Source organism: Cannabis sativa, chromosome 8 (genome assembly GCF_029168945.1).
Source record: "Cannabis sativa cultivar Pink pepper isolate KNU-18-1 chromosome 8, ASM2916894v1, whole genome shotgun sequence".
Lineage (NCBI taxonomy): Eukaryota > Viridiplantae > Streptophyta > Magnoliopsida > Rosales > Cannabaceae > Cannabis > Cannabis sativa.
The window spans coordinates 18395159-18420822 of NC_083608.1; the positions used below are offsets into that span (position 1 = coordinate 18395159).

General features: G+C 32.7%; 3 protein-coding genes and 1 long non-coding RNA gene across 6 annotated transcripts; all 4 read left to right on the forward strand.

Moving 5' to 3' along the window:
- Window positions 1-2796: 2796 nt before the first annotated feature.
- LOC133030454 (uncharacterized) lies at window positions 2797-5796 on the forward strand. The gene is made up of 3 exons (XM_061103197.1): window positions 2797-4787; window positions 4884-4974; window positions 5050-5796. The coding sequence occupies exons 1-3, from the start codon at window positions 2797-2799 to the stop codon at window positions 5794-5796; spliced, it is 2829 nt and encodes a 942-aa protein (XP_060959180.1).
- Window positions 5797-6623: 827 nt separating this feature from the next.
- On the forward strand, window positions 6624-7126 carry LOC133030041 (uncharacterized). The gene is made up of 3 exons (XR_009683942.1): window positions 6624-6786; window positions 6895-6993; window positions 7072-7126. It is a non-coding gene; the product is annotated as an uncharacterized LOC133030041 (long non-coding RNA).
- Window positions 7127-13652: 6526 nt separating this feature from the next.
- On the forward strand, window positions 13653-18481 carry LOC115701315 (mediator of RNA polymerase II transcription subunit 27). Of its 3 annotated transcripts, none has more exons than XM_061102504.1 (8): window positions 13655-14052; window positions 14259-14424; window positions 15311-15770; window positions 16551-16610; window positions 16699-16767; window positions 16861-16904; window positions 16983-17186; window positions 18199-18481. In XM_061102504.1, the coding sequence occupies exons 1-7, from the start codon at window positions 13788-13790 to the stop codon at window positions 17167-17169; spliced, it is 1251 nt and encodes a 416-aa protein (XP_060958487.1). In that variant the 5' UTR covers window positions 13655-13787; the 3' UTR covers window positions 17170-17186; window positions 18199-18481. The 3 variants fall into 3 exon arrangements, with proteins under 3 accessions (XP_030484932.1, XP_060958487.1, XP_030484933.1); XM_030629073.2 differs by lacking the exon at window positions 18199-18481 and adding an exon at window positions 17371-17462; XM_030629072.2 differs by lacking the exon at window positions 18199-18481 and having other exon boundaries at window positions 13653-14052; window positions 16983-17332.
- A 5066-nt stretch (window positions 18482-23547) lies between these two features.
- On the forward strand, window positions 23548-24997 carry LOC133030455 (uncharacterized mitochondrial protein AtMg00810-like). Its single transcript, XM_061103198.1, has 3 exons — window positions 23548-23878; window positions 24358-24504; window positions 24630-24997. Exons 1-3 carry the CDS (start codon window positions 23548-23550, stop codon window positions 24995-24997), a joined length of 846 nt encoding a protein of 281 aa, XP_060959181.1.
- The last annotated feature ends 667 nt before the right edge of the window (window positions 24998-25664 follow it).

A 25664-nucleotide genomic window follows, 5' to 3' on the forward strand; every position in this document is an offset into this window, starting at 1 on the left:
TTTTGGATTTTTTTTTTTATAAAAAACCGACCAAACCGACCGTTGCTCACCCCTAATGCAGCCTCCATGGCCGAGAAACACGGGCGTGACACAGGGGAAGCTTCAGACAAGGCTTTGTCTGAAGGGATTTTGTCCCATGCGCGCGCGAGTGTCACTACAAGAATTCCCACCAATAGCGGCGGGTCTATTAGCGGCAGAGCTCCTCCGCCGCTAATAATGGGGCTATTAGCGGCGGAGCCCCTGCTTGGCCGCTATTGGGGGGCAGAATTTATTTTTTTTTAAAATATTAATAGCGGCGGGCTGTCCGCCGCTAATGCCCGCCGCTATTACTATTAGCGGCGGGGTCCGCCGCTAATACCCCGCCGCTAATAGGTGGGCGGGAAAAATCCCGCCCATATTGATTCAAAGTATTAGCGGCGGGGTATTAGCGACCGCCGCTAATAGTATTTTATTAAAAAAAATAAAAAAAATAATTAAATGTTATTAGCGGCGGGGTCCGCCGCTATTACCCCGCCGCTAATAACACTATATATACCCCATCAGACCCCTCATCCCCATTTTTCCATTTTCTCTCAAAAAAAACCCTAACCGCCTCCTCCTTCCCCTTCTCCTTTTCTGAAATTTCCACCGCCTCCATCTCCGACGCACCACCACTCCGACGCACCACCACCCCGACGCACCACCACCCCGACGCACCACCACCCCGACGTACCACCACCCCGACGCACCACCGGTTATTTTAGGTAAGTATTGTTTTTTTTTTATTATTTTAGATTTGTTATTATATAGTTTTAGGTTTTAGATTGGTTTATATAATGTATATTTAAATTTTGAATGTTATATATTTTAGGTTTTAAATAATTTTGAGTTTATAAATGTAGGTTTTTATATAGAAAAATCTGTGTGTATATATATTTTTGTATATAAAATTGGGTATATTTATATATAAATATATGTTTATGTATATTTGTGTATATATACTTGGGTATATATATAAGTTTTGATTTTTTTATGTGTATATATACTTTATAAAAACTGTATATTATATATATATTTGTATATAACAGTTTATATATATATGTATATAGCAGTGTAGTATATATATTATATTGTATTATTATGTAAAGTATAAAAACTGTACATTATATATATATATATATTATACATAACAGTGTAGTGTATGTATTGTATATATTAATCTATATATATATTATATTTATATAACAGTTTAAACATGATAGTATAGTGTATATTTTGTATATATTATTTTTTTTATTTATATATTTGTGTATATAAAATATATAGTTTATAGTTTTTTTTTAAAGAAAATATATAGTATATGTTAATGTATATATAATTTATATATTGTAACAATGTTGTATATTGTATTGTTGTTATTTGTAGGTTTTTTAATTCATTTTAGTAATTAGTAATTTGTATTTGTTTATTTTATGTTAGATTTTATTGATATTAAATTAATTTGTTGTTAAGTTTGCTAAAATTTGAAAAGTAAATTTAGCAAATTTAGAATATTGAAAGAAATTTAAAAAATTAGAAAAAAAAAATATTAGTTTGTAGCTTAATATATATAAAAAAAGATTTTTTTAAATAATAATAATTAGTTTTTTAGTAACTTAATAAATAATATAAATATTAAAAGTTAAAAAGATTAATTAGAAGATTTGATTTATTTTTTTAATTTTAATTAAAATTTAAATTAAATGGATTAACTTTTATTTGAATTTTAAAAAATAATTTTTTTTTGTATTTTTAAGGTGGTAAAAATTAATTATTTTATATTTATTTTAATTTAAAAAATAAATTTATTTTTATATAAATGATAAATAATTCAAAAATTTAAAAATTAAAAATTTAAAATTTAGTAATTTAATGAATTTTTATAGTGTAATATGTAAAATGAATTTTTTTATAATATAATTAGTTTAAATTTTGATAACTAATTTTAAGTTTCAAAAAGTAATAATTCATTTAAAATTTAATTATTTGATATTTATTTAAATTTAGAAAATAAATTTATTTTTTTATAAATAATAAAAATAACACAAAAAATTAAAAATTAATAATAAAGAACAATAATAATTCATATTTATAATTATATTAAAAATATATCATAACTTTTGTACTCATAAAATTTCATAAGACTTTACAAAAATTTAAAAATTAATAATAAAGAACAATAATAATTCATATTTATAATTATATTTAAAAATATATCATAAAATTTATATTCATAAAATTTCATAATACTTTACAAAATTCATATTTATAATTATATTTAAAAATATATCATAACTTTTGTACTCATAAAATTTCATAAGACTTTACAAAAATTTAAAAATTAATAATAAAGAACAATAATAATTCATATTTATAATTATATTTAAAAATATATGATAACTTTTGTACTTATAAAATTTCATAAGACTTTACAAAAATTTAAAAATTAATAATAAAGAACAATAATAATTCATATTTATAATTATATTTAAAAATATATCATAAAATTCGTACTCATAAAATTTTATAAGACTTTACAAAAATTTAAATATTTAATACTTCATTTGTCGTCTAAATTGTAGATGGCGACAATCGATAAGTCTTGGACCAAAATCAGAAATCGTGGTTGCCATGAATTTTAGAATGGTCTACAAGCCTTTTTAGCAATGGCATCAGAACATAAGGGATGGACGAATACGATGTCCTTGTGTGAGATGTATAAATAGTAGGTTTGAAAAAATAGATAGGGTTAGAGCACACGTATTTGATCGAGGTTTTATGCAAGGATATGAGAAGTGGATTTATCACGGGGAGCCTGAGGATGCCGTCGTTGATGTAGCAGTTGCCGATGTTGAATCAGAGGATGAAATGATTCCTATTTTAGAAGACTTCTTTCCCTCGACAACTGAGGAACCACAAGGAGAAGATGAACAACCAACCACAAACCCACAATTTGATGACTTATTTGAGGAAATTGAAGCTGAATTGTATCCCGGTTGTGATTGGATTTCATCTCTTAACTTTTTAGCAAAGCTATTGCATTTAAAAGTTAGGGGAAAAATTCCTAATAACATCTTTGAAGAATTATTGAAGCTTTTAAAGTTTGCGTTTCCGAAGGAAAATAATATTCCATCAACTTACTACGAGGCAAAAAAGAGATTGAAGAAATTAGGCTTGGGTTATGATAATATCGATGTCTGTTTGTATAATTGTTGCTTATTTTATAAGGAGAATGCATCCAAGGAGGCTTGTCCAGTTTGCGGAACTAGTCGTTGGGTTACTTCCGAGAACGGGAAAGGAAAAAAAGTTCCTTGCAAAGTCATGCGATACTTTCCGTTGACACCTCGACTTAAAAGATTATATAGTTCGAGGATTACAACGAAAAGCATGATATGGCATCATACTGGAAAATCAAAAGATGATGGGGTGTTGCGACACCCGGTCGATGGTTTAGCTTGGAAAGACTTTGATGCAAAACATCCCGAGTTTGCAAGGGACCCAAGAAATGTTCGACTTGGGTTAGCTGCTGATGGATTTAATCCATTTGGCAACATGAGTCTTGCATACAGCATGTGGCCAGTGGTGTTGGCTAACTATAATCTACCACCTTGGTTATGTATGAAAGATAATTATTTTTTACTATCTACCCTAATTCCAGGTGCAAAATCTCCAGGTAAAGACATGGATATATTTTTAAGACCTTTGGTGGATGAATTAAAGGAGTTGTGGAATAATGGGGTAGCAACGAGAGATAGTTCGACCAACTCGATGTTCACCATGCGTGCTGCGCTTTTGTGGACAGTGAATGATTTTCCTGCTTGTAGTAGCTTGTCTGGGTGGAGTGGTCAAGGTTATAAAGCTTGCCCTACTTGTAATGAAGACACGACGTCCATTCGAGTGATCGGGAAGACATCATATGTTGGTCATCGAAGGTTCTTGCCAAGTAACCATGCAATGAGAAGGGATACTCGATTTGATGGTAAAGTTGAAAGAAGACCTCCTCCAAGACGATTTACTTGTGAAGAAATATTATCACAAGTTAATGCTCTCGAACCCCAAATTCCCGGACATCATGAAAATTTTGGGGGCGTGAAACGTAGAAGAGTTGCAGAAAATTATAATTGGAGGAAAAAAAGTATTTTCTACGAGTTGGAGTATTGGAGCACGAATATTTTAAAACACAACATTGATGTCATGCATGTTGAGAAGAATGTGTGTGATAGTCTCCTAGGAACCATCTTGGATAATGATAAATCAAAGGACACAACCAATGCGCGCCATGATTTAAAGAAGATGGGTATTAGGGAATCGTTGTGGATTTATGAAGATGGGAATGGGAGGCTAATGAAACCGCATGCTCCTTATGTTTTGACTCGTGAGAAAAGACAACTTTTTTGTCAGTTTGTTAAAGGAATAAAGTTTCCCGATGGTCCGGTCTTAATGAGATGGATGTATCCTTTTGAAAGGTACATGAAAAAATTGAAGAATTATGTGGGAAATAAGGCACGTCCTGAAGGGTCAATTGCAGAAGGTTATGTTGCTGATGAGGCAGTGACCTTTTGTTCAATGTACTTTAAAGGGTGTGAAACAAGATTTAATCGGCTTGATCGAAATGAAGATGCGCCTTCTGTTTGTCGCTATCTCTCAGTTTTTAATTCTCAATCTCGTCCTTTAACTAGCGGACTTATCAAGCCTCTTGATCATATCAGTCGTGAAAAAGCTGAGTGGTACATTCTTCAAAATTCTCCTGAAATCCAAGCTTACTTAGAGTAAGTTTGTTACATTTTTATAAATTATTTTATTAAATTTTTAGTTTTTATTTTCTATCTCCCTCTATTGTATCTTGACATTATCATACTTCACAGTGAACATTTGGACAAGATCAGGCATGAATATCCTAATGGTAATCACGATGTCTTGCATAGGCAAACTTTCCGTCCGTGGTTTCATAAGAAGGTATAACGACAAAATTGTAAAGTTTTAATTCAATCATTTATATTCCTCTCATATTAATACATTTTATGTATTTAGATATATGAGTTGCACAAGCTTGGAACTTTACAAAATGGTGATGAGTTACTCGCTCTCGCTTCCGGGTCCGATTACTTAGCAACATTTTACGAAGGTTGTGTAGTGAATGGTGTTCGGTTTATTGCATCAAAGCGAGACCAAAAGCGGAAGACACAAAATAGTGGTGTTACTGTTGCTGGAACTGAAGGGTTTAATTATTACGGCACACTTGAAGATGTAATCACTATATCTTATACTGGTGCATATACAGTGTCATTGTTTGAATGTAAATGGTATAACACTAATCCATTAAGAAAGAAGACAATCACTGAAAATAATATAACTAGTATAAATACTCGTGGATATTGGTATCAAGATGAACCGTACATCCTTGCTAACCAGGCGAAGCAAGTTTTCTATCTTGAAGATCCACTCAGAGGTCGCTATTGGAAGGTTGTTGAAGATATTAGCCATCGACAAATTTGGGACATTACTGACAACGAAGATGAGACTGATGTAGATGTTGTTAGTGATTCTAACTCTGCCAATTTTGTGTTGACGGTTGATCTTGGAGAGTTGATTATGCAATCGAATGAACCTCCAGTAATTGTTGAATCGTCCGATCAGTTAGTGGATTCTGAGATAGAGAATAATGAACTTGATGAAAATTATGTTGCTGAAGAAGTAGATGATTTACTAGTTGAACATGTGGAGGATGAAAATGTAAACTTAGTGAATGATGGAAATGATAGTGATTCTTCAGTGTAACTTTTATTTTGTAAACATTTGTTATTAAAAATTTTTACAATTAAAGGACTATTTAATTTCTTTCGCATTAACATTTGTGTGATATTTCAATTATGTGTTTCACATTTGTGAATTCTTACATTTTTTTCCGTCTTCAAAGTAAAGTAAAATGTCAGCTACGTTAGCGACATACCACGGTGGGGATGGTGATGGCAGGGATCCCCCTGATCCTTCTAGGGTACCGTCGTCTTGCGAAGCAGGTTTCATATTATTTCAAATCTAAAATTGTTTAGAATATAAATAGTGAATGTATGATTTACTAATAAAATTATTTTTCCCTCGAATATATATAGTTCCACCTCCGGTCAGAAAGGGTCGTGGGGTTGCCGCAAACGCTAATCTCGAAAAAAAAAAAAGAGAGATGCTGGTAAGCCCTTGCCGGTGGAGGTAGATCTTGAAACAGGCAAAGTTGTTGGCGCTGAAGCAAGCAATTATGTTCGATTTCTTGGCCAACAAGTAAGCATGTTGTGCCCGGGTGGTCATCTAAATTTTTCTGATGTACCCCAACAATACAAGGATCAAGTGCTCAATCGAATTAGAGTGAGTGGCTTTGAATTATTAAAAGTTGTAATAATTTTATGTCCTCATTTATAAATTAACATTACTTTAAATTACTTTTATTACATAGTACTACTTTGATATCGATGGGAATCCCCATCGAGACCTACTTATGGGGACTTTATATTCGGTGATGGCGGAGCTGTGATAAAGGAGCGAAAGACACTCAGACACAAGCATTTCAAACAACATTACAAAAAACCAGAAGATTGGGAATCAGTTGTCAAATTCCCCCCTGACTACTTGAATACCGAGACTTGGAAACCGGTTTGCGAATTGTTCGTTAGCGAGGCATTTTTGAATCGTTCAACTAAAAATAAATCGAATCGGCAACTAATGAAATATCCAACAACGCAAGGCACAAAATCGTTGGCGTCCATACGCCACGGAATGGTATGTATTAATTCTTTAATTGTTAAATGTTTCATAAAAAAAATTCTTTAATAGTTAATAATATTTTTTTCTTATAATAAACTAATTTAATTGTTTATATTTGTATAGGGGGGTCCTCCTGGAGAGCATGTAGTTGAAGCATGGAAGGAGATCCATGTGAAAAAACCGTCTGGAACTTTCGTTAATGAATTAGCTGCAAAAGATTATGTAAGTGATTAAAATGATTTATTATTAAAATTTATATTTTATAGTAATTACATATTCTAATAATTTTGATTTAAATAGGAGGAACTGATCAAGGAGCTTGATAGGAAGCGACTGGAACGACAATCCCAGAGCGATGCGGGACCGAATGCGAATACGATGCGGTTATCGGTTTGACGTTATGGAAACGAGTTCTAGGCCAAAGATCTGACTATCAAAGAGGCGTGGGTAAAAGGCTCAAGGGCAAAGGAAAGAAACCAATCCCTCAAACTCAATCAACGGTGCCTCCCCAACCAACTACTGAAATGATGAGCACTGTGGCAGATATATTCTCAGCTATGCGTGCCACTTGGGGGGTAATTTGACGCCTGAACAACGTGCCCAAATATTTAACCCACGCTTTGACAATTTCATTCAAACGTATAGTCAGTCGCAGTCGCCTGGTGGTTCGTCTTCTCAGAGTCATGCCGCTCCTCCGGAACAGCAACAACAACCTCCTTCGCAACCACAATTTCAGCCTTCCTCGCAACAACAATTCCAAAATTTGTCACAGCAGCAATTTGAAAATTTTTTGCAGCAGCAACAACCCCAATCTTTTCCTCAGCAGTTTCCTCAGCAGCAACAACAGTCTGCTCCACCAATGGGAAATCAGTTCTTATACCGAACACCGTCAGAGTCTCCTCCGCTCGGCTCAAACTTTGCTGATTTTGGATTATTTGGGAGTTCATCGCAGAAGAACCAATTTTTTTCAACTCCCATTTTCAACCAAGCTGAGCTCGGTAATTTAACGCTGGGTTTATCATCAGACCAAGCGTATGTGCCTTCTCCGCCACGGGCTTCGGGGACTCGTACCGAAAATAATCCAGATCAAGACTTCATAATTAGAGACCTGAATGAAGATGTTAATGAATAATTTATTTATGTTTTGTAATAATTTAGTTTAATTTTGAGACAATATTTTATTAGGATTATTATGTTAAAGTTAATTACTTTGGAGACAATTTTAAATTATTAATAAATTTTATTAAATTATTTTAATTATATTAATTAGATTTATTTATTAAATATTCGTATATTAATTAATTATTTATTTTTATATAAGATTAATATATATTTATTATTATTTATTATTTATAAATATTTATTATTTTTTTTTATTCTGATGGGTAATAGCGGTGGAGCAATAGCGGCGGGAACCCCCCGCTATTGCCCTGTGTCAGTCTCGAAACACGAAACTGACACAGGGCAATAGCGGCGGGGTCCCGCCGCTATTGCTCCGCCGCTATTAATAGTATTAGCGGCGGACCCTGTTTTTGGCCGCTAATACTATTAATAGCGGCCAAGCAATAGCGGCCGAGGTTCGCCGCTATTGCCCTTTAGCGGCCAGATTGTGGACTAATAGCGGCCGAGGGGCCCGCCGCTATTGGTCCTTAATGTTGTAGTGTGTGCTTTCAAACCTTGATATTTTCGTTCAACTTCAAAAAATCACAACTAATTCATAAAAAATCCAAATTAGGTTCTGTAAAAGCCTAAATTTATTATTTTTTTGTTTACTTTGCAGATTAAATAATTCCAGATCGAAATAAAAAATATTTCAGTAACATATATTGCAATTTCTAAACTATCATCAAATAAGCACATAAACCACTTGAAACCATCCAAATCAACACATAACATCGTTTTAATTCATATTTCATGAAAGTAAATCATTACCATGGCTTTGAGGCCAGATTTTGGAAATATTTTACCAGAATCTAGATTTACTACCATGTATGTTTCATTAACATCCTAATATGAATTCTAAAACAATGAAATAAACACATATAAAGTTTAGTAAACCTTACATTGGGTGTAGCGAAATATAATGACTCCTTCCGTTCAGATCTCTAGCCCTTGATTCCTTTCTGTAGCAGAATATAATCAAGATCTGAACCTGGATCTCTTTCTCTCCTTCCTTTGATGCTGATTCTCCTTCTTGTTGTTTGGAATCTCCTACAGTCTTACACACTATGATCGAGATACCACTTGATGTGGGTGGGCACTCACTCTATCACTAATTGCTGAAAAATATTTGTGAAGATAAGCTATAGTGTTTTCGAAATTGAAGAAGAAAGAAGAAGGAAGAGGTTATTAGCTTTGGAGGCATTAGTTGGATAATGAGACCATAACCTTCCTTTTATATTATTCTTCAATAGGGTTAGGATTGAATTAAATGGATTAAAAAAGAATAAAATATTGGGCAAAAATACCTCTTGGCCGTATACAATAAGCGGACCAATCTCTAGTTACAATTTTGCCACTTTATTTCAACCACTTATTCTTCTTTTCAATAATACCATATTTTTCAATTCAACCTTATAAATGCCAAACTATTTATTTAATAATTAAAATAACTATCAAATAAAATTGTCATTTATAATATTTATTAATTAGACTCCATAAAGTCTCTTAATTAACAAATAAACCCCAAAACACTATTTCTTCACAATCAAGCCATAACATAGTGAAAATTCATAAACTAGACATAGTGTAACTTTAGAATTATAATTGATTAATCAAAATCAATTAACTGAGTCTTGCAAGCAGTATGGTCTCAACTAGTATGGGGACCATGGGCCTATATTTTCGAGCTTCCAATAAGTCGAACCGAATTTACCAAGTAAATTTCCTAACTTATTAATTCCTTATTGAATCCACACTTAGAACTTGGAATTGCACTCTCAGTCATATAGAACGCTCTATATGTTCCACGATATAGATACGTCATTAGTTATCCATTGTTATAATCCTAATTTGATCAATGACCCTCTAATAGATGATCTACATTGAATAGGCACTAAATTACCGTTACACCTTCAATGTATTTTATCCTTAAAACACTAAGCTCCGTATAAATGATATTTCAGCGAAGTGAAATGAGATCTCCACCATTTATCTTTGTTTAGCCAAGCTCGAAGGATATCATCGTTTCACTTCTAAATTCCTATAGAAGTTATAGACTCCATATTTATGTTAGCGCTCCCACTCAATTATACTATCATGTTCCCAAAATGTACGTATCACCCTGACCCAAAAGTAGGCTTAACTAACAAATCAAAGAACATGTATAATACTCTTGAGATCGAACCTAAACATATCAGGACTAAGATCATTTGATCTAGGATCAACGGGTGATATTGAATTGAATAGATATTACTGGTAAATTTTAATATATCTAATCAAAGTTCAATATCGGTCCCTTCCGATGTATACTCCATACATCCGATACTGGTAAACTTTGCCAATGCCCTGGAAAGGACATAACACTTATCCAAGGTGTAAGAATACCTATCGCTGATTATCATGTCAGTCTAAATCCAGTGTTCTGACAAATCAGGGAATAAACTTTCGAACATATAATTAAGATTATATTCCACTGTGCTGACAACACTATAATCATTAACAAATTCATATGTTCTGGACTTAAATAGAATTCATACATTATGTATATATTTAATCATGAAATAAATCATGTGAACCATGCAACATTAAATGTTATTTCTGATCTTTATTAATAAATAAATCTGATTATATTGAAATGAGTTTTATTTAGGGTATAAAACTCAGCAGTTAGTCTGGAACTGGTAACTCTGGTTTGTGGAGGAATCTATGGAACCTAAAAATTCCAACAAAAGTTTCAAATATGGTGTGGAGAGCTTGGCGCGGTAACCTTCCAACTCGGGTAAAGCTGCTTGAGAAACGTGTGGATGTCCCATTGCTTTGTCCTTTTGGTCAAGCTACAACTGAAACTGTGGCTCATTTATTGGTGGATTGTGCTTTTACAAGAATGTGTTGGATTCTTTTTCCTCATGACATTAAGACTACTGCAAAAATGTCGTTTGCAAACTAGTTTGTATCTCTTATGCATTCTTTTCCTTTAGCTATTATGTGTCTTATTTCCATGCTTTGTTGGGGTATTTGGAAGGCAAGGAATAAGTTGTTTGGAATGAAAAGAAACATGTTGCTACTGTTGTTGTGTCTTGACTTTAGCTTATTTTAATCAATGGAAATTAGCCAATGCTTGTCCTCCAGATGATAACTCTGTCGTGGATGGAGTTGTTGAAGAGTATAGTTTCTTTGGGATTGGTTGGATTGCTCCCTCATTTATGATGTTGCTATTCGTAAACAGGCTCGTGCTAATCCTGCTTGTGCTGAGGCCGTAGGCTTGAAGGAGGTTTTGAGTTGGATTAAAACTAAAAAAATTTAAAAGGTTGTTATGGAGTCTGATTGTCTAGCTGTACGTAATGTTCTCCATAGCAATTTTAATAGGGAAAAAAACAAAAAAATACAAAAAAGGAAAAAAAATTACAAAAATACTTTGGGCCGGCCCATTAAACATTTATACAGTCCACATACAAATATTTACAAAAATACCACATGCACTAAGCCTTCAGCTGTACAGAGCGAACCATAAAGATGAAAATACGCGCTCGTTTCAAAACTGCAAAACAACCAAAATGAAACCAAAACGAGAAAAATACAACTATTAATTCAATTGATCTGATTCAAATAAAACTGATGAAAAAGCACAATGACCACAACTATATTAAATTGAATTAAGTGTTGTGGCTTTTCAAGTTGATTTACAGTTGCATCATTATTTTATATTAGTTTAATTCAATTGTTTGCAAGAATTTATTTTGGAAATAAGAAAAGGAGAAAACACTTTGAGAAATAGTTAGTTTCTGAAATAAATTTAAACGTTTCTTAATAGTTTCATTTTAGTTTTATTATAGTTTATTAACAGCAATAAATATAAATTGTAAATAAACAAGTATACAAACTATAATAAAACTATAAAAAAAACTAAAAACAAACTGACAAGCAGAAACAACTCTACGAATATAAACTACAAACATCTAAATCGAATTGTTACTTAAAAAAGAACAGCAAACAACTATACCTAATAATATTCCCAAAACACATCATACATAAACATATTAAACTATTAAAAAACTAGAAAAAAAAACTAAAACCCACTGATTAGAGACACTAAAACAAAAACAAATGTTTCAAAATATCTAAAAAAAACTAGAAACACAAACAGAACATAAAACACAACAAAAATGAAACGAAACTAATAAGAAACAAACTAAAATGCCAAACCCAAGAACAAAATAAAATTGATTAAAGAAAATTAAAGTCCTAAAAATCCAAAGAAAACCAAACGAAATTTTAAAATGAAAAACCTAAAATATCACAAACCAGAAAAAACCAAAACGATGAAATGGAAATACAAGAAAATGTTTAAACTCTGGGGAAACGAAAATGAAACCGAAAACAAACCTCGGTTCGAATAAGAACACCAACATTATTGTTTTTCCCATAAACATCTTCGGCCATTTTTCTTGCACACGGACCTTTGTTTTCTTCTTAGGAGGAGCTCTCCCACGCTTCGTTAATGGAGGAGCAAAATCAGAGTCTTCCTCCTCAATAAAAGGACGTTTTCCCTTAGCTTTATTAGCTAGTGATTTCAAACCCATTTTGAATTTTTTTTTTTGAACAGGAGAAGGAGATGAAGAAGAACGGGTCACATCCATTTTATATAAAGATTGAGAAACAAAAAGAAAGAGAGAAAAATGTTATGGGATGGTTTAGAGGGAGTTGAAAAAATTTTGAAGAACAAAAATGAGAGGGAAAATGGTTGAGGAATCGTGGGGAGTTAAGGTTCAACAATGGAGGTTATTTGTTATTTCAAAAAAAAAAAAAAAACTGAAATGAAATAAAAAAATCAAAGGAAAACAAAAGAAAAAGAGAGAGGGAAGTGATTGAGGGATGCATGATGGTTGATAGGTGAGTTGACGTGACTGGTGCATAGATGTGATGTGTATGTGGTATATGTGTAATAAAATATTGAGAAAAGGTAAAAAAGTTGATTTGACCGTGTGTAGGTTTATATGTAATAAAGTGTGTAATTTGTAATTTTGGTGTAAAAATTTCATTTTAATATGCTTTCCCCTTTTGGTTCTATTGTGGCAGATTGTAGGTTTTTTTTTTTCAAAGTTTTACCTCAAGTTTCATGTATTTTTGTCAAACGATCTGCAAACAAGACGACCAATTATTTTGCTCGTTCTACTTTTTTTTTTCTCTAAGTTGTAATTATAGTGGGAGGCTTGTCGCTACTGATTTGAAAGCTATTCTTTTAGCTGATTTGCAGTATTAAAGTTTACAATTTTTTTTTTTTAAAAAAAAGAGTTGTAAATGTATTAAACTTGTCAAAAATAAGTTAATTTGACCAAAATTAAACTTATCTTTTTCATTAATATCATTTATAAATAGATCATATTTGAGTTTTAATTTTAATGAGTGACGTTTTAGTTTAATATTTAGTTGTAATAAGAGACTTTTAATTTATTTTATTTTATATATATTTGTACGGAAAACAACTTAAAAATAACATAGTGTAAATCTAGCAACAAGTAAAACCAAGAGTAATTAGTACAAAATTCTCCAAACTTTCATTTGCTTAACAATAAACCTTCCATTCTTTATTTTTGGTGGCAAAACCTAGCAATCTCAAGTTTGTGCTGTCCATATAAAAAAACAAACAGTAAATTCGTAAAAATGTAAAAAAAATTTGCCATTTTTGTATAAATATATATTTTTTTATTATTTTGAACTATACGAGCCCAAAAGATTGATTTAATGAAGCGAATGGGGAACAAAATAGGCCCAATACAAAAGGAATTGCCACTCCGGTAACTCTCACCATTTCCGTTGATACCCAAAGTGGAAAACACGAGATACACTCAGAAGCGATGCAGCAACCTCAGGCGACGGCGACTGGAGCCACGGCGGCCACTCAGGCTCACTCCACGGAGGCTCCTCCTAAGCAGGTGGCGCTGGCAATGGATCGTTTGTCTCACGCGGCTCGGCTCATAGCCGACATTCGGCTCGGCGCTGATCGCCTCCTTGAAGCTCTCTTCGTCGCTGCGCAGCCTCACCAAAGCAATAAACCTGTGCACTTCTTCCAGAACGAAGATGATTCTATGCGTCAACATTTCCAGGATCTTCGCTCTGTTGGTACGAACACAAAGCTCTTCACTGCCTCTTCTAGGGCTTGGTTATTTTATTCAGTTTAGCTGTAAGCATATCAAGAAATATTACCCCGTTCATGATATTCTAATTCTTTTTATTAGGGTTTTTAGTTCTATAATTCAGTATGGTTTAAGCAATTGAAAGAAATAGTTTCTGAACTTTGAATTCTTTTGCCTTGGAATTTTCATCAGGAAAGCTGCTAGAAGAGTCTGGGGTTCTTAGCGAATCGCTTCGGTCGCGAAGTAATTCATGGGGGCTGCACATGCCCTTGGTTTGCCCGGACGGTGCAGTGGTTGCTTACGCCTGGAAACGTCAACTCGCCGGTCAGGCTGGCGCTTCTGCCGTTGATCGAACCAGGTTGGTGCATATCTCATGAATATTATCTTTGTTGGGTTCAGGTACTCCATATTAGCTTGTAATTTACTTCGTCATTGAGTTTTTGATTAGCGGGAATTTCTAATTTATTGTGGGTAATTAGGAGCCAGAGTTCTCAGAACCATCAGATAATAATGAAAAACAACTTTAGGTTTTGAAAGACCCAGGTTTAGAATGAATTATGCTTTGAGTGAGATTCTTAACAAGTTTACGATGAATAGCATAATGCTACTTTAATTGTATTGTAGCATGTCGTTTGTTAGCATAGTTGAATCTGTGAGTTTTGATGAAATCCTGGCAGTTGAATTCAATCCAACAAAGCCCCTAATTGGTGTTATAAAGCCTCCTTTTTTAATCTGGCCAAAGCTCTTAGTTTGATCAGGGGTTGTAAGGCCGTGTGGGTTGGTAGGAATTCTAATGTTCAAGCACATATGCTTGCGGCTTGGGAATTTTCAAACTGTATTTTTGGTTTCTTAAGTAGAGAGGAGATGGAACTTCTTGTTTCCATCACAAACTTTGTTGCTTGAGCTGTGGCTTTAATAAAGGTTTCATTTAAACAAAATAAGAGAATGCCTTAATTTTTGTGGTTTAGCAAATTTTCAATGAATGTTCGACTCTACACCAGATTTAGAGTTCTGAGAAAGCAGAAAATGTAGGTCTAAGTTTTGCAGGACTTGAATGAAGTTTTGAAAGACTTGGGTTAGAGTGAACTATGCCTCAAGTAGGATCGTAGGAACAAGTTTACGTGATGAATAATTAGTATGCTACTAGGTGTGGTACATATGTTGGCTTCCACTGTGTTTTGTCTACCGAAACCATTTCTCTTATTATTATTGACCAAAAAAATATTGTTGTCTGTTTTGTGTAGGTTGGCTCTTAAGGCCTTCACTGATCAGAAGAGGCGATTTTTTCCTCACCTTGATGATGAGGGTCAAAATGGTCAGGATACTGAACCGAATCCAAAGAAACAACGTGGTCCACAAGTAGTTCCACCTATTCATCAGGAAGAGCTTAGTGATTGTAAAACACTATCAGACATTCTGACTCGTTTGGAAAAAGAAGTGCCGAATTTAAAAATTCTAACCTATGAACGAATGGACTGGTTGAAAAGAGCTTCTTCCCTGCCAAATGAGGGTCCCATAGAAAAACTGAAGGAACACAATTTTCATAGTTCAAATAGATTAAAACCAGGTCCTCTGAGTGATGTTGATGTAGATAAGGTTGCTGTAATTGAATTGTCATTTCCTTCTGTCTTCAGAGCTGTAGTATCTTTGCATCCTGCTGGTTCTATCGATCCAGATGCAGTAGCTTTCTTTTCTCCAGATGAGGTATATCAAGATGAATTTTTGTTGCCTGGTTTCAATCTTATTGTGTCTCACTTATATTTTACTACTAGAAAACTGACTCATATGACGTCTTGTCCACTCAAATGTCGGCTCAAAATCCATTATACAATTGGCCGATGTCTCAAACTCAGTATGAGACGTCGGTTCAGTTGCTCTGCAGATAACCAATAAAATGGATACTTGGATAGTTAGATTTCTCATAATAATCCAATGTGGTATTCTTTTCCCCTAGTTGAGCAATTCTTGTTTTGATTGAAGTTAATTGCTCTTTGTTGGTGAAAATATGAGGTGGAATTTTAGGTGTGTTTCTGTTCTTTTCTTTCTTCCATAGATGCACTAAATATCTATTAAGTTTTAATTATTATGTGGGAAAGTGTTCGTTTTGTGATTCACGTCAGTCCATTAGAATTAAGATAGAGTGTTTATAAGCCAAAATCATAATACTAATCTTTAATAGTGCTGAGTTTTTATAAGCTTTCCCCGATCAGTGCAATGTTTTTCCTTAGGTTGGTTCATTGTATTTATGTGCCTAAAATTACGTACTACATTTATGTGCCGTATTGACTAGAGAAAGAGAACTGAGTCTTAGTATAGACTACATTTATGTTTGACTTTTAGTATATATTTAAGGATAATCTTTGCTTTTCTCTTCTCTCTTTAAAAAAAATATGTCTTCATGAGCTTTTCCGCTGCTGATGTGAGTCTCGTAGATACCCCTTTTGCTCTTAATTGCTGCACTTTTACCTTATTTCATTTTAACAGGGAGGCAGCTATATGCATGCAAGAGGTGTTTCAGTTTATCATGTATTTAGACATATAACGGTAATGTTCCTTTATGCTTTATTTGTTATTTATTTTTAACTAAAGACAATTGGAGCCCTCTAAATGTTGAATCATTTTTTTAATGCAGGAGCATGCTGCGATGGCTTTGCAGTATTTTCTTGGAGTTGAAGCTGAAACAGCTCTATATTCCCTTTTGGTATCATCTTTGTCTAAATGGGGTGTTAATGTCTATTTCTCTCCTTGACACATGATTTCCTTTATAATTTTTTGTTGTTTTTTGTTTCACCAGCATTGGATATGCAGCTACCAAAATCTATTCTCAAAAGTTTGCAGGTGCCACATCTCATTAAATCTTTTGAAATTCTGTGTTAGTTAACATTTGGAGTTACTTATTATTTGTCATTGGTACAGTAAGTGTGGGCGATTGCTTTCTATGGATCGGCAATCAGCTTTATTGCTACCTGCTATTTACCACCCTTACCAGCAACAGTTCTTCCATTTAAAACTTTCATCTACCCAACCTAATTCCTCGGTGAAGGATCAAATCTCAAATCTTGATCGGGTTTATCACATTGGGTGCTTTTCAGAGGATACTTAATTTGTATATTTTGCTAGGTAAGCTCCTTTATCTTGTAGCTAACTAATTAGATAGATCTGATTAAATTTCCTTAAAGCTTCGAATATCAATTTTGTTAACATGCTGATGTAATCTGATTAAATGTTTTGATTGCTTCATTAATATCGATTTGGTTAACAGCTGATGTATTTGTTGTCTCCATTTTTTTTCTCTTTTTTCTAGTCTATCACAGTTTCCAGATAGATAGCATTTAGGTGGCGTTTGGTTCGGTGTAATAAAATGGCAATAGTAATATTGCTGATAATTGATTGTAATAGGAATAGTAATAATAAGAATGATATTATGATGTTTGGTTCATTTTTTGATAGGTAATAGGAATGAGGGGAGTATTGACATAAATATCTACACTTTAAAGATGTGTTTGGAAGTAGCTGTGTAATTACTAAGTAGTATAATTACTAGGGTGGTAATTACATAGTCTAGTAATTACACTATATTTTAAAATACAAAATTTATTTGGATATGAGGCGGTAATTACATATGAATTCCTAATATTTTGTTTGACAAAATAGTTAATAATTACACGGAAAAACTATATTTTTTAGTAATTAATGTTTAAAATGGGGGCCATGAGAATTGGAGAGTGTAATTGGAACCTTTTAAATACCTCCAATTACATAATTACAGTGTAATTATTTGCCAAATTGTGTAATTACTTTCAATTAAACAAATTCAATTACACCGTGACTTTCTAAACGTACCATAAATTTTTGTTTGGTAATGGAAGGGTGTTTGGGTAATTTTATTTTTATGCTATGGTGATTGTATAAGGTGTAATAGTGACTACATTGTAAAACCAAACCAAACAAAGTAAGTGTAATGGTGATTCCATTGTTTGGCCTTTCCAAAGGCCCACCATTTCTTGTGGTTGTTATTCATTAAAGTCTAGAGCCTTAGTAAAAAAACGGCTCCTCTTGGGTTTTCATTATTTCTTCATTTGTTCGTAGTCATATATATAATAAATGCTAGAATGTCTGTTTTAATTTCCAGGTATTATTTGCTGGCTGATTCTCGGCCATATGACCATGCCACTGCGAATTGCATGTGTGGTGTTGCGAATAGCCTTGGCCTTATTATAATTATTTGCTTTGTCCATAATTCTCAGTTAGTTTTCCTTTTTACTCCATACACATTGATAATACAATCTTTTGACATTAAGGCCTCATTTTGATAGTGGCATTGGATTGGATTATTTTTATATTGTAACTTTGTTATCAAATTAGAGAGACGCTGCAAAGATTAAATCCCCTTAGTTAGGGATAACTTAATCCAATTTTCTTGGTAAGAGAATAGGATAACTTTAATATTTGGGATAAATTTATCCAATTCAATCCCCAATTCCATGTATTTCCTTGGTATTTTCTTTTTTGCAAAGTCAATTCCATGTATTTCCTTGGTAAAGAAAAAAGAATTGATACTTTGCATTCAACCCAACCTATTTTCTTTTAATTTTGGTAAAATATCAGCTCATCAACTTTTCTACATTTTTTTTTCTTTTTTCTTTTTTCTTTTGTAATTCCTGAGAGATTAAGCCCATAATTTTAGGTTTAACCTTTTTTCATTTAGGCATCAATTCTCCATTATCTGTGCATTAGCTGTGTGGATCTTTTAAATCTGAGAATAGTAGTAAACAATTACTTTTAACTTCGGCCTCTAATTAAAGCTTTTTTAGTCCAAGGCAAAGCAAAGCAAGTGAAAAAGAACCTTTACTAAACTTTAGTGCCATTTCTTCTTTTAAGTTAATTTTAAATATCAAAGTGGAAATGCTTCTGGTTAGTTAACTAACCATCTTTTTAAAAGGCAGCTTTAATAGTATAGTAATCACTAATCAATGAGTTTAATTACTTTTACCAAGCCTTAACCTTATTATCCGGAAATAGAATCGTAACAACAATTTTTATATCTGATTTTTCCAAAAGATATGAAATGAATTATGAACCCTCAAATCTTAAATCCTAAAAAGTAAATGGCTTAAAATATTCGTTAATATTTCTTAATTTTTTATTTGCAACTTAGATTTTACTATGAAATTTTAAGGGAAAAAACACTATGATTTACGAATATTCTCTTAAAATTCTTTAGAAATGTTGTTCGTGTTGTAAAATAATATAAAATAAAGAAAAAATTAAGAAGGGAGAAATAGAGAATGAGTAAGATTTTTTTAGTTGTTTATTTTAATGGGGTGAATTTTTATTTATACAAGAATAAGACTAAAAGAATAGAAAAATAAATCAATATAATAAATGAAATTACAATCAAACATAAATAATGATTTTTTTTTTTGGGTAACTAATTGATTATTATTATGGTCATCCATAAATATATATTATATAATATTTTACAGTACTCTCACTTAGATGTCCATAATAGGTGTTCGAAAATCTTGCTAGAAAACCTAGTAGATCAAAAACTTGGTCAAGGGAAAAATGAGTGCAATATGAATTAACTCTCACTTATTTAGACATTCGTGGAGATCGGAGATCTTCTAATCGACGAATTGTCTTCTCGAATATTGATGTTAGTAATGACTTTGTACATAAGTCTGTAAGATTGACACTTGATTGAATATGTTAATATGCATTCTCTTGAAATGTATTATGAAAAATTTAGTGAAATGTGTTTTAATTATATCTGCTTCAATGTACCCTCATTTTAGTAGAGAGATGCAAGCAATATTATCTTTATAGAGAATTTCTTGTGTTGATACTTCTTTATTGAGTGTAATACATATATTTTCTGAATATGTTATGTTAATGATCTCACTCCTACACATTCTCTACTTGCTTCATAAAGTGCAAGTATGTTAGCATGATTTAAAGTTGTCTCGTTAAAAAATTTATCAGGAAAACCCAGTGGGACAAACTTGAGCTAAGGGAAAAAGAGTATAATATATATTTGATATTCATAATTATTTACAAGTTGCCTCGTTAAAATCTTGCCAGGAAAATTCAGTGAGACAAAACCTGAACTAAGGAAAAAAGAGTGCAACATAATTATGTCTCCCTCTCATGCACATATGATCTATAATTATTTTGGTGATAATATACCTCATAAGATTATTGCTATCATTTTTAAAGTATCATCGTATATTATCTGTGATCATATATTTTTTATAACTCTTTCAGAGTATGTGTGGACTTCTAAATTATGGATTGAATAACTTTGTTCATACTAAAATTTAAAATTTCAAGTAAATATGAACATAACACATTAATAATAATATAAATTTTTATTTATGATAATAATGGTACTCCAAGATCATATATTTGTTCCATTCTTATTGTATGATATTAATTTCTATATTAAATGATCATATATCTATAATTATTAATGCATATGAAGTTCTTACTTTTAATAACAAGTTTTGTTGTGACTAAAAGTAAAATTTTTTGTAGTGAGTCTTTGGACGGAAACATCAACTTGTAAGTGGTACTCTCAACGTAGAAATCAAAATTTTATAGTTTATATTTATTCATTCTCCCATGAGCATGTGCATAAACAAAAAATAGATGCATTTTATTATCTCAAAATAAATAAATTTACACAAAAGATGTTATTTTGGTAACATTTTACTTCAATTTCTTTATTGAAAAAATGAGGATAAAAAATTGAACAAGTGCCTAAACTCAAAAGATTTTATTGTTGTAATTCTTTCCCAATTTTGTTACATTAATTTCTGTAACATTATCTCTATGTACACGTTGGTCTATTAATTTCACACATCAGAACTCTGCATGTCAACAGTGGCATTTCTGTCCACGTCAGCATTAGCATATTCAATTTCTTTAACATAGTATTTATTAGTACTCAAACAACATAAGAATAAAATAAGAACAAACAAATTCTGAACATGTCTAATTCTTCTAGCCGGATCACAATAATAGAGTGTGGCTGCTATGTCACTACCATGTTTTCGGCCACTATTTATATATTTCAAATTAAACTTGTAAATTGTAATCTTTCATTGTAGACAAACTTTTCGCTGGAAAGTTAAATTGCAGGCCAAAAACCATTTGTCATGGAATGGAGGTTTTGTTTAATAAATTATTTTCAGAAAATGCCAAACTTGGAGTATACTCCACAAACCACAGGCAAGGCATATGTAATATATAGATAATGAATTAATGATTTTCACCTTAGTAGATGATATGATTAAGCAATCTAGCTTGGAACAATTGTGATGATATCATACCACTATTATTTATGACTTTTAATCACAAAAACAAATGAGAAATTGACAGCTTTGATGGGCACGTGTCATGGAAATAATTAAAGGAAGGTGGCTAATTTCTTCTGACGTTGCCAACGAAGAAGAGTGTGACAATTAATATCTTCATTTTGTTGACCCAACTTAACTAATTGACCTTTAGACCAATACTAATATTACTACCCAATGAGAGTGAGAGAATTGTTTCTTTCAGTCCAGTTCCTCACGTGACCAGAACCCCGCAAGGTTAGGACATAATTGGTTTGTGGGCTCCACTTCACCCTGCCCTAGACACACCACGAGTTTGGAGTTTCACTTTCACTGCATGTTCATGGTTTGGTTTGGTTGGTCACATGAATATAAATATATACTGTTGTTAATATACACTACTCCTGTATACTCAACTTAACTATATAATACCATAAATATAATATAGTATACTAAACTGATGGACTGGAAGTAGTCAAGTAGTTAGGTGATCATGGACATAGGAATACTACTCTACTCACATCACATGATGCCATGAGTTATAATATTAATTTGGGAATAATATTGTAAGAAACCAGGCTACACTAAGTTTGTGTCTAGGAAGTTACAGTTCAAACATTAGCAAAAACACACTGCTAATATTACAACCACGAGTGATGTATCTGAAAATCGGTCCTTATTTCTATTGATAAATTTGCTAAATTCTTGAGGTATTAGGAAATACTTAAGTCTTCATCTCCTTCAATCACAGCAATTGTTATTAATTTAGGTAACTCTAATGCATCCCTCTTTTCAAATTCTCAAAATAGGTCATTGATTCTGGTGTCACAGATCATATGAGAGGTAATTTCAATCTCTTTTTCACTTTTCAGCCTCATAGTCCCACTTTTATTATTACGTAAGTTGATGGATCACCATCTCCTATTCTTAGATAGATCTGGCACTGTTGTTCCTACACCTCAGCTCACTTTGTCATCAGTCTTACATTTACCTAATTTATCCTTTAATTTTCTTTTTGTTAGTCAACTCACTTGTAATCTAAACTGTTGCATCTCATTCTTTCGCGATCATTATTTGTTTTAAGATCTTATGACGAAGAAGATTATTGGTAAAGGACATGAATCTGGTGGCTTGTATGTTGACAACCAATTAACTTGTCCGAGTGTTGCTTCTGCTTTTGAAGCTCATTGTCGTTTGGGCCATACATCACTTTCTTTACTCAAGAAACTTTGTCCACAATATAGTAAGTTGTCTACATTAGATTGTGAGTCATGTTATTTTTCCATACATCATTGTGTTAGTTTGAGTCCTCGAGTCTATAAACGTGCTAATATTTCTTTCGAGTTAGTTCATTTTGATGTTTAAGGTCTTCTCCTATTTTTTCTAAACTTAGATTCAGGTATTTTGTTACTTTTATGGATGATTATTCTCGTGTTACTTGGTTATATTTAATGAAAAATCGCTCCGAGTTATTTTCTATATTTTGTGCTTTTTGTGCGAAGATTTAAAATCAATTTAATGCGTCTATTCGTACTTTGTGAAGTGATAATGCCAAAGAATAAACATCTGCTTAATTCAATCTTATATGACCTCTAATAGCATGCTTCATGAAACTTCTTGCATTGATACTCCACCCTAAAATGGTGTAGCAGAACGTAAAAACTAATATCTTCTTGAAACTACTTGTGCCCTCTTGTTTTAAATGTAAGTTCTTAAACCTTTTTGGGCCAATGTAGTTTCCATAACATGTTTTCTTATCAATCACATGTCATCCTTTGTACTTAATGATGAGATCCCATTTAAAATTCTTTTTCTTGGTAAGTCATTCTTTTTGGTTGCTCCTCGAATATTTGACAGTATTTGTTTTGCTCGAGATGTTCGTCCACATGGTACCAAATTAGATCCTAAGTCATTAGAGTGTGTCTTTCTTAGTTATTCTCATCTTCAAAAAGGGTATAGGTATTATTGTCCTAATCTCAATAAATATCTTATTTCTAGTGATGTTACTTCTTTTGTAGAAAATACACCTTATTTTTTATCTTCACTTACTCCTACTCGTCAATGGGAGGATGATGATTTATTGGTTTATCCCGTCACATCCTCTATTCCCAATACATGTTCTGACGAGTTTCTTATTTCTTCACATGCCTCTATCACACCTCCACATTCCTAGGCCTCTTATAGTGTACACTAGGCATCCACCTCCTCCACCTCCCATTTCATGTCCTGCACTTGCATCTTTGTCATTAGATCTGGAACTCAAATATGATCTTCCCATTGCACTACATAAAGGTAAATGTGAATGTACATATCCTATTTCTTCTTTTGTTTCTTATAATCATTTCTCCTCTTCTTCTTGCTATTTTATTGCTTATCTTGATTCTATCACTACTCTTAAAACTGTTCATGAAGCTATGTCTCATCCTGGTTGTCTTGTTGCAATGATAGAAGAGATGAATACTTTAGTTAAAAATGGTACTTGGGACTTGGTTAATTTACTTTCAAGAAAATGGGCCATAGGGTGTAAATGGGTGTTTACGGTTAAATTCAATCAAGATGGAACAATTACTTGCTTAAAGTCTCGTCTTGAGTTCAAACCTATAGAGTGGACTATTGTGATACTTTTTCTCCCATTTCTAAACTCACATCTGTTTGAATGTTCCTTTCCATGGTAGCTAATCATCATTGTCCTTTGAATTAACTTGATATTAAAAATACTTTTCTTCATGGAGATCTTGAGGAGGAAGTGCATATAGAGCAACATCTTGGGTTTGTTACTCAAGGGGAGTTAGGGCGAGTTTGTTGTCCATGAAAATATTTATATGGATTGAAATAAAGTCCTCATGCTTGGTTTGGTAAATTTAGTCAGGCTGTTTAGAAATTTGGTTCGTTGAAAAGTAAGTCAGATTATTTTATGTTTTATAAAAGATCAATTACTGGTATCATTTTGTTAGTGGTTTATGTTGATGACATTGTTAATATTGGAAATGATGTTGAAGGCATCTCATCTCTTAAGTCTTTCATTCATTATAAGTTTTACACGAAGGATTTAGGGGTGCTCAAGTATTTATTGGGTGTTGAAATTACTCAGAGTAAACAAGGTATTTTTTTTATCTCAAAGGAAGTATGTACTTGATTTTATAATTGAGATAGGAACATCAGGAGAAAAACCTTGTAATGCTCCAAAGAATCCAGTTGTGAACACATGATGGGGAAATATTTGAAGATCTTGAGAAATATCGTAGATTGTTTGGAAAGTTGAATTATTTAACTGTGACTCGTCCAGATATTACATTCCCAGTTAGTGTCATTAGTCAGTTTATGTCTTCTCAAATAATTCATCATTGGGTAGCATTAGAGCAAATTTTATGTTACTTGAAAGGAGTACCAAGATCAGGTATAGTTTACAAGGATCATGGACATACCCAAATTGAGTGTTTCTCTAATGCAAATTGGGCAGACTCCAAGGTAGATAGACGATCTACTTCAGGATATTGTGTATTTGTTGGGGGCAACATGATCTCTTGGAAGAGTAAAAAACAAAATGTTGTGTCTAGATCCAGTGCTGAATCAGAATATAGAGCTATAACATAGTCTGTGTGTGAGGTAATATGAATTTATCAACTTTTGATTGAATTAAGGTTTAAGACTTCTATTCCAGTAAAATTGTGGTGTAATAATCAAGTTGCTCTTTATATTGCCTCAAATTCTGTGTTCCACGAGCGAACTAGTACATTTGAGAAAATTCAACAAGGTCTGATCTCCACAATATATGTGAAGATTGGAGAATAATTAGGAGATATTTTTACAAAGGCTTTGAATAAGGTGCGAGTTGATTATCTTGGTAATAAACTAGACATGGTCAACATTTATGCTTCATCTTGAGGGGGAGTGTTAGAATATTAGTTGTAAGAATTAGGGTAAATTGTATTTAGTAGTTTTCTATTTGTATTTAGTAGTTTCCTATTTAGTCTCCTAACTTTGTATATAAATATATACTATTCTATGGAATACAATACATAATTCAATGGGATATTGGCGGCTAAACCACCTAAACTTTACGGTTTGTAACACTTAACCACAAAAACCGAATTTTTGGCGGCTAAACTACCTAAACCCTGGTTCCGTTTTGCTCTGCACACCTCCGTTCAAAAATCACAGTTAAGTGCCACGGTGGACTGTCCACGTGTACACACTTATACACGTGGCAAATTTATAGTGGTCCACGTAATATTAATTTTAAAAAGTAATTATAAATATT

Excerpts from the sequence above, each read along its gene's own strand:
- LOC133030454 (XM_061103197.1), top strand. The coding sequence starts at position 2,797 with ATGCAAGGATATGAGAAGTGGATTTATCACGGGGAGCCTGAGGATGCC. Across the intron at positions 4,788-4,883 it reads GAAATCCAAGCTTACTTAGA|TGAACATTTGGACAAGATCA; the intron begins GTAAGTTTGTTA and ends CATACTTCACAG. Across the intron at positions 4,975-5,049 it reads GTCCGTGGTTTCATAAGAAG|ATATATGAGTTGCACAAGCT; the intron begins GTATAACGACAA and ends TTATGTATTTAG.
- LOC115701315 (XM_030629072.2), top strand. The coding sequence starts at position 13,788 with ATGCAGCAACCTCAGGCGACGGCGACTGGAGCCACGGCGGCCACTCAG. Across the intron at positions 14,053-14,258 it reads CCAGGATCTTCGCTCTGTTG|GAAAGCTGCTAGAAGAGTCT; the intron begins GTACGAACACAA and ends AATTTTCATCAG. Across the intron at positions 14,425-15,310 it reads TCTGCCGTTGATCGAACCAG|GTTGGCTCTTAAGGCCTTCA; the intron begins GTTGGTGCATAT and ends TGTTTTGTGTAG.
- LOC133030455 (XM_061103198.1), top strand. The coding sequence starts at position 23,548 with ATGCCTCTATCACACCTCCACATTCCTAGGCCTCTTATAGTGTACACT. Across the intron at positions 23,879-24,357 it reads GAATACTTTAGTTAAAAATG|TGGTTTATGTTGATGACATT; the intron begins GTACTTGGGACT and ends TCATTTTGTTAG. Across the intron at positions 24,505-24,629 it reads AATTACTCAGAGTAAACAAG|ATCTTGAGAAATATCGTAGA; the intron begins GTATTTTTTTTA and ends AAATATTTGAAG.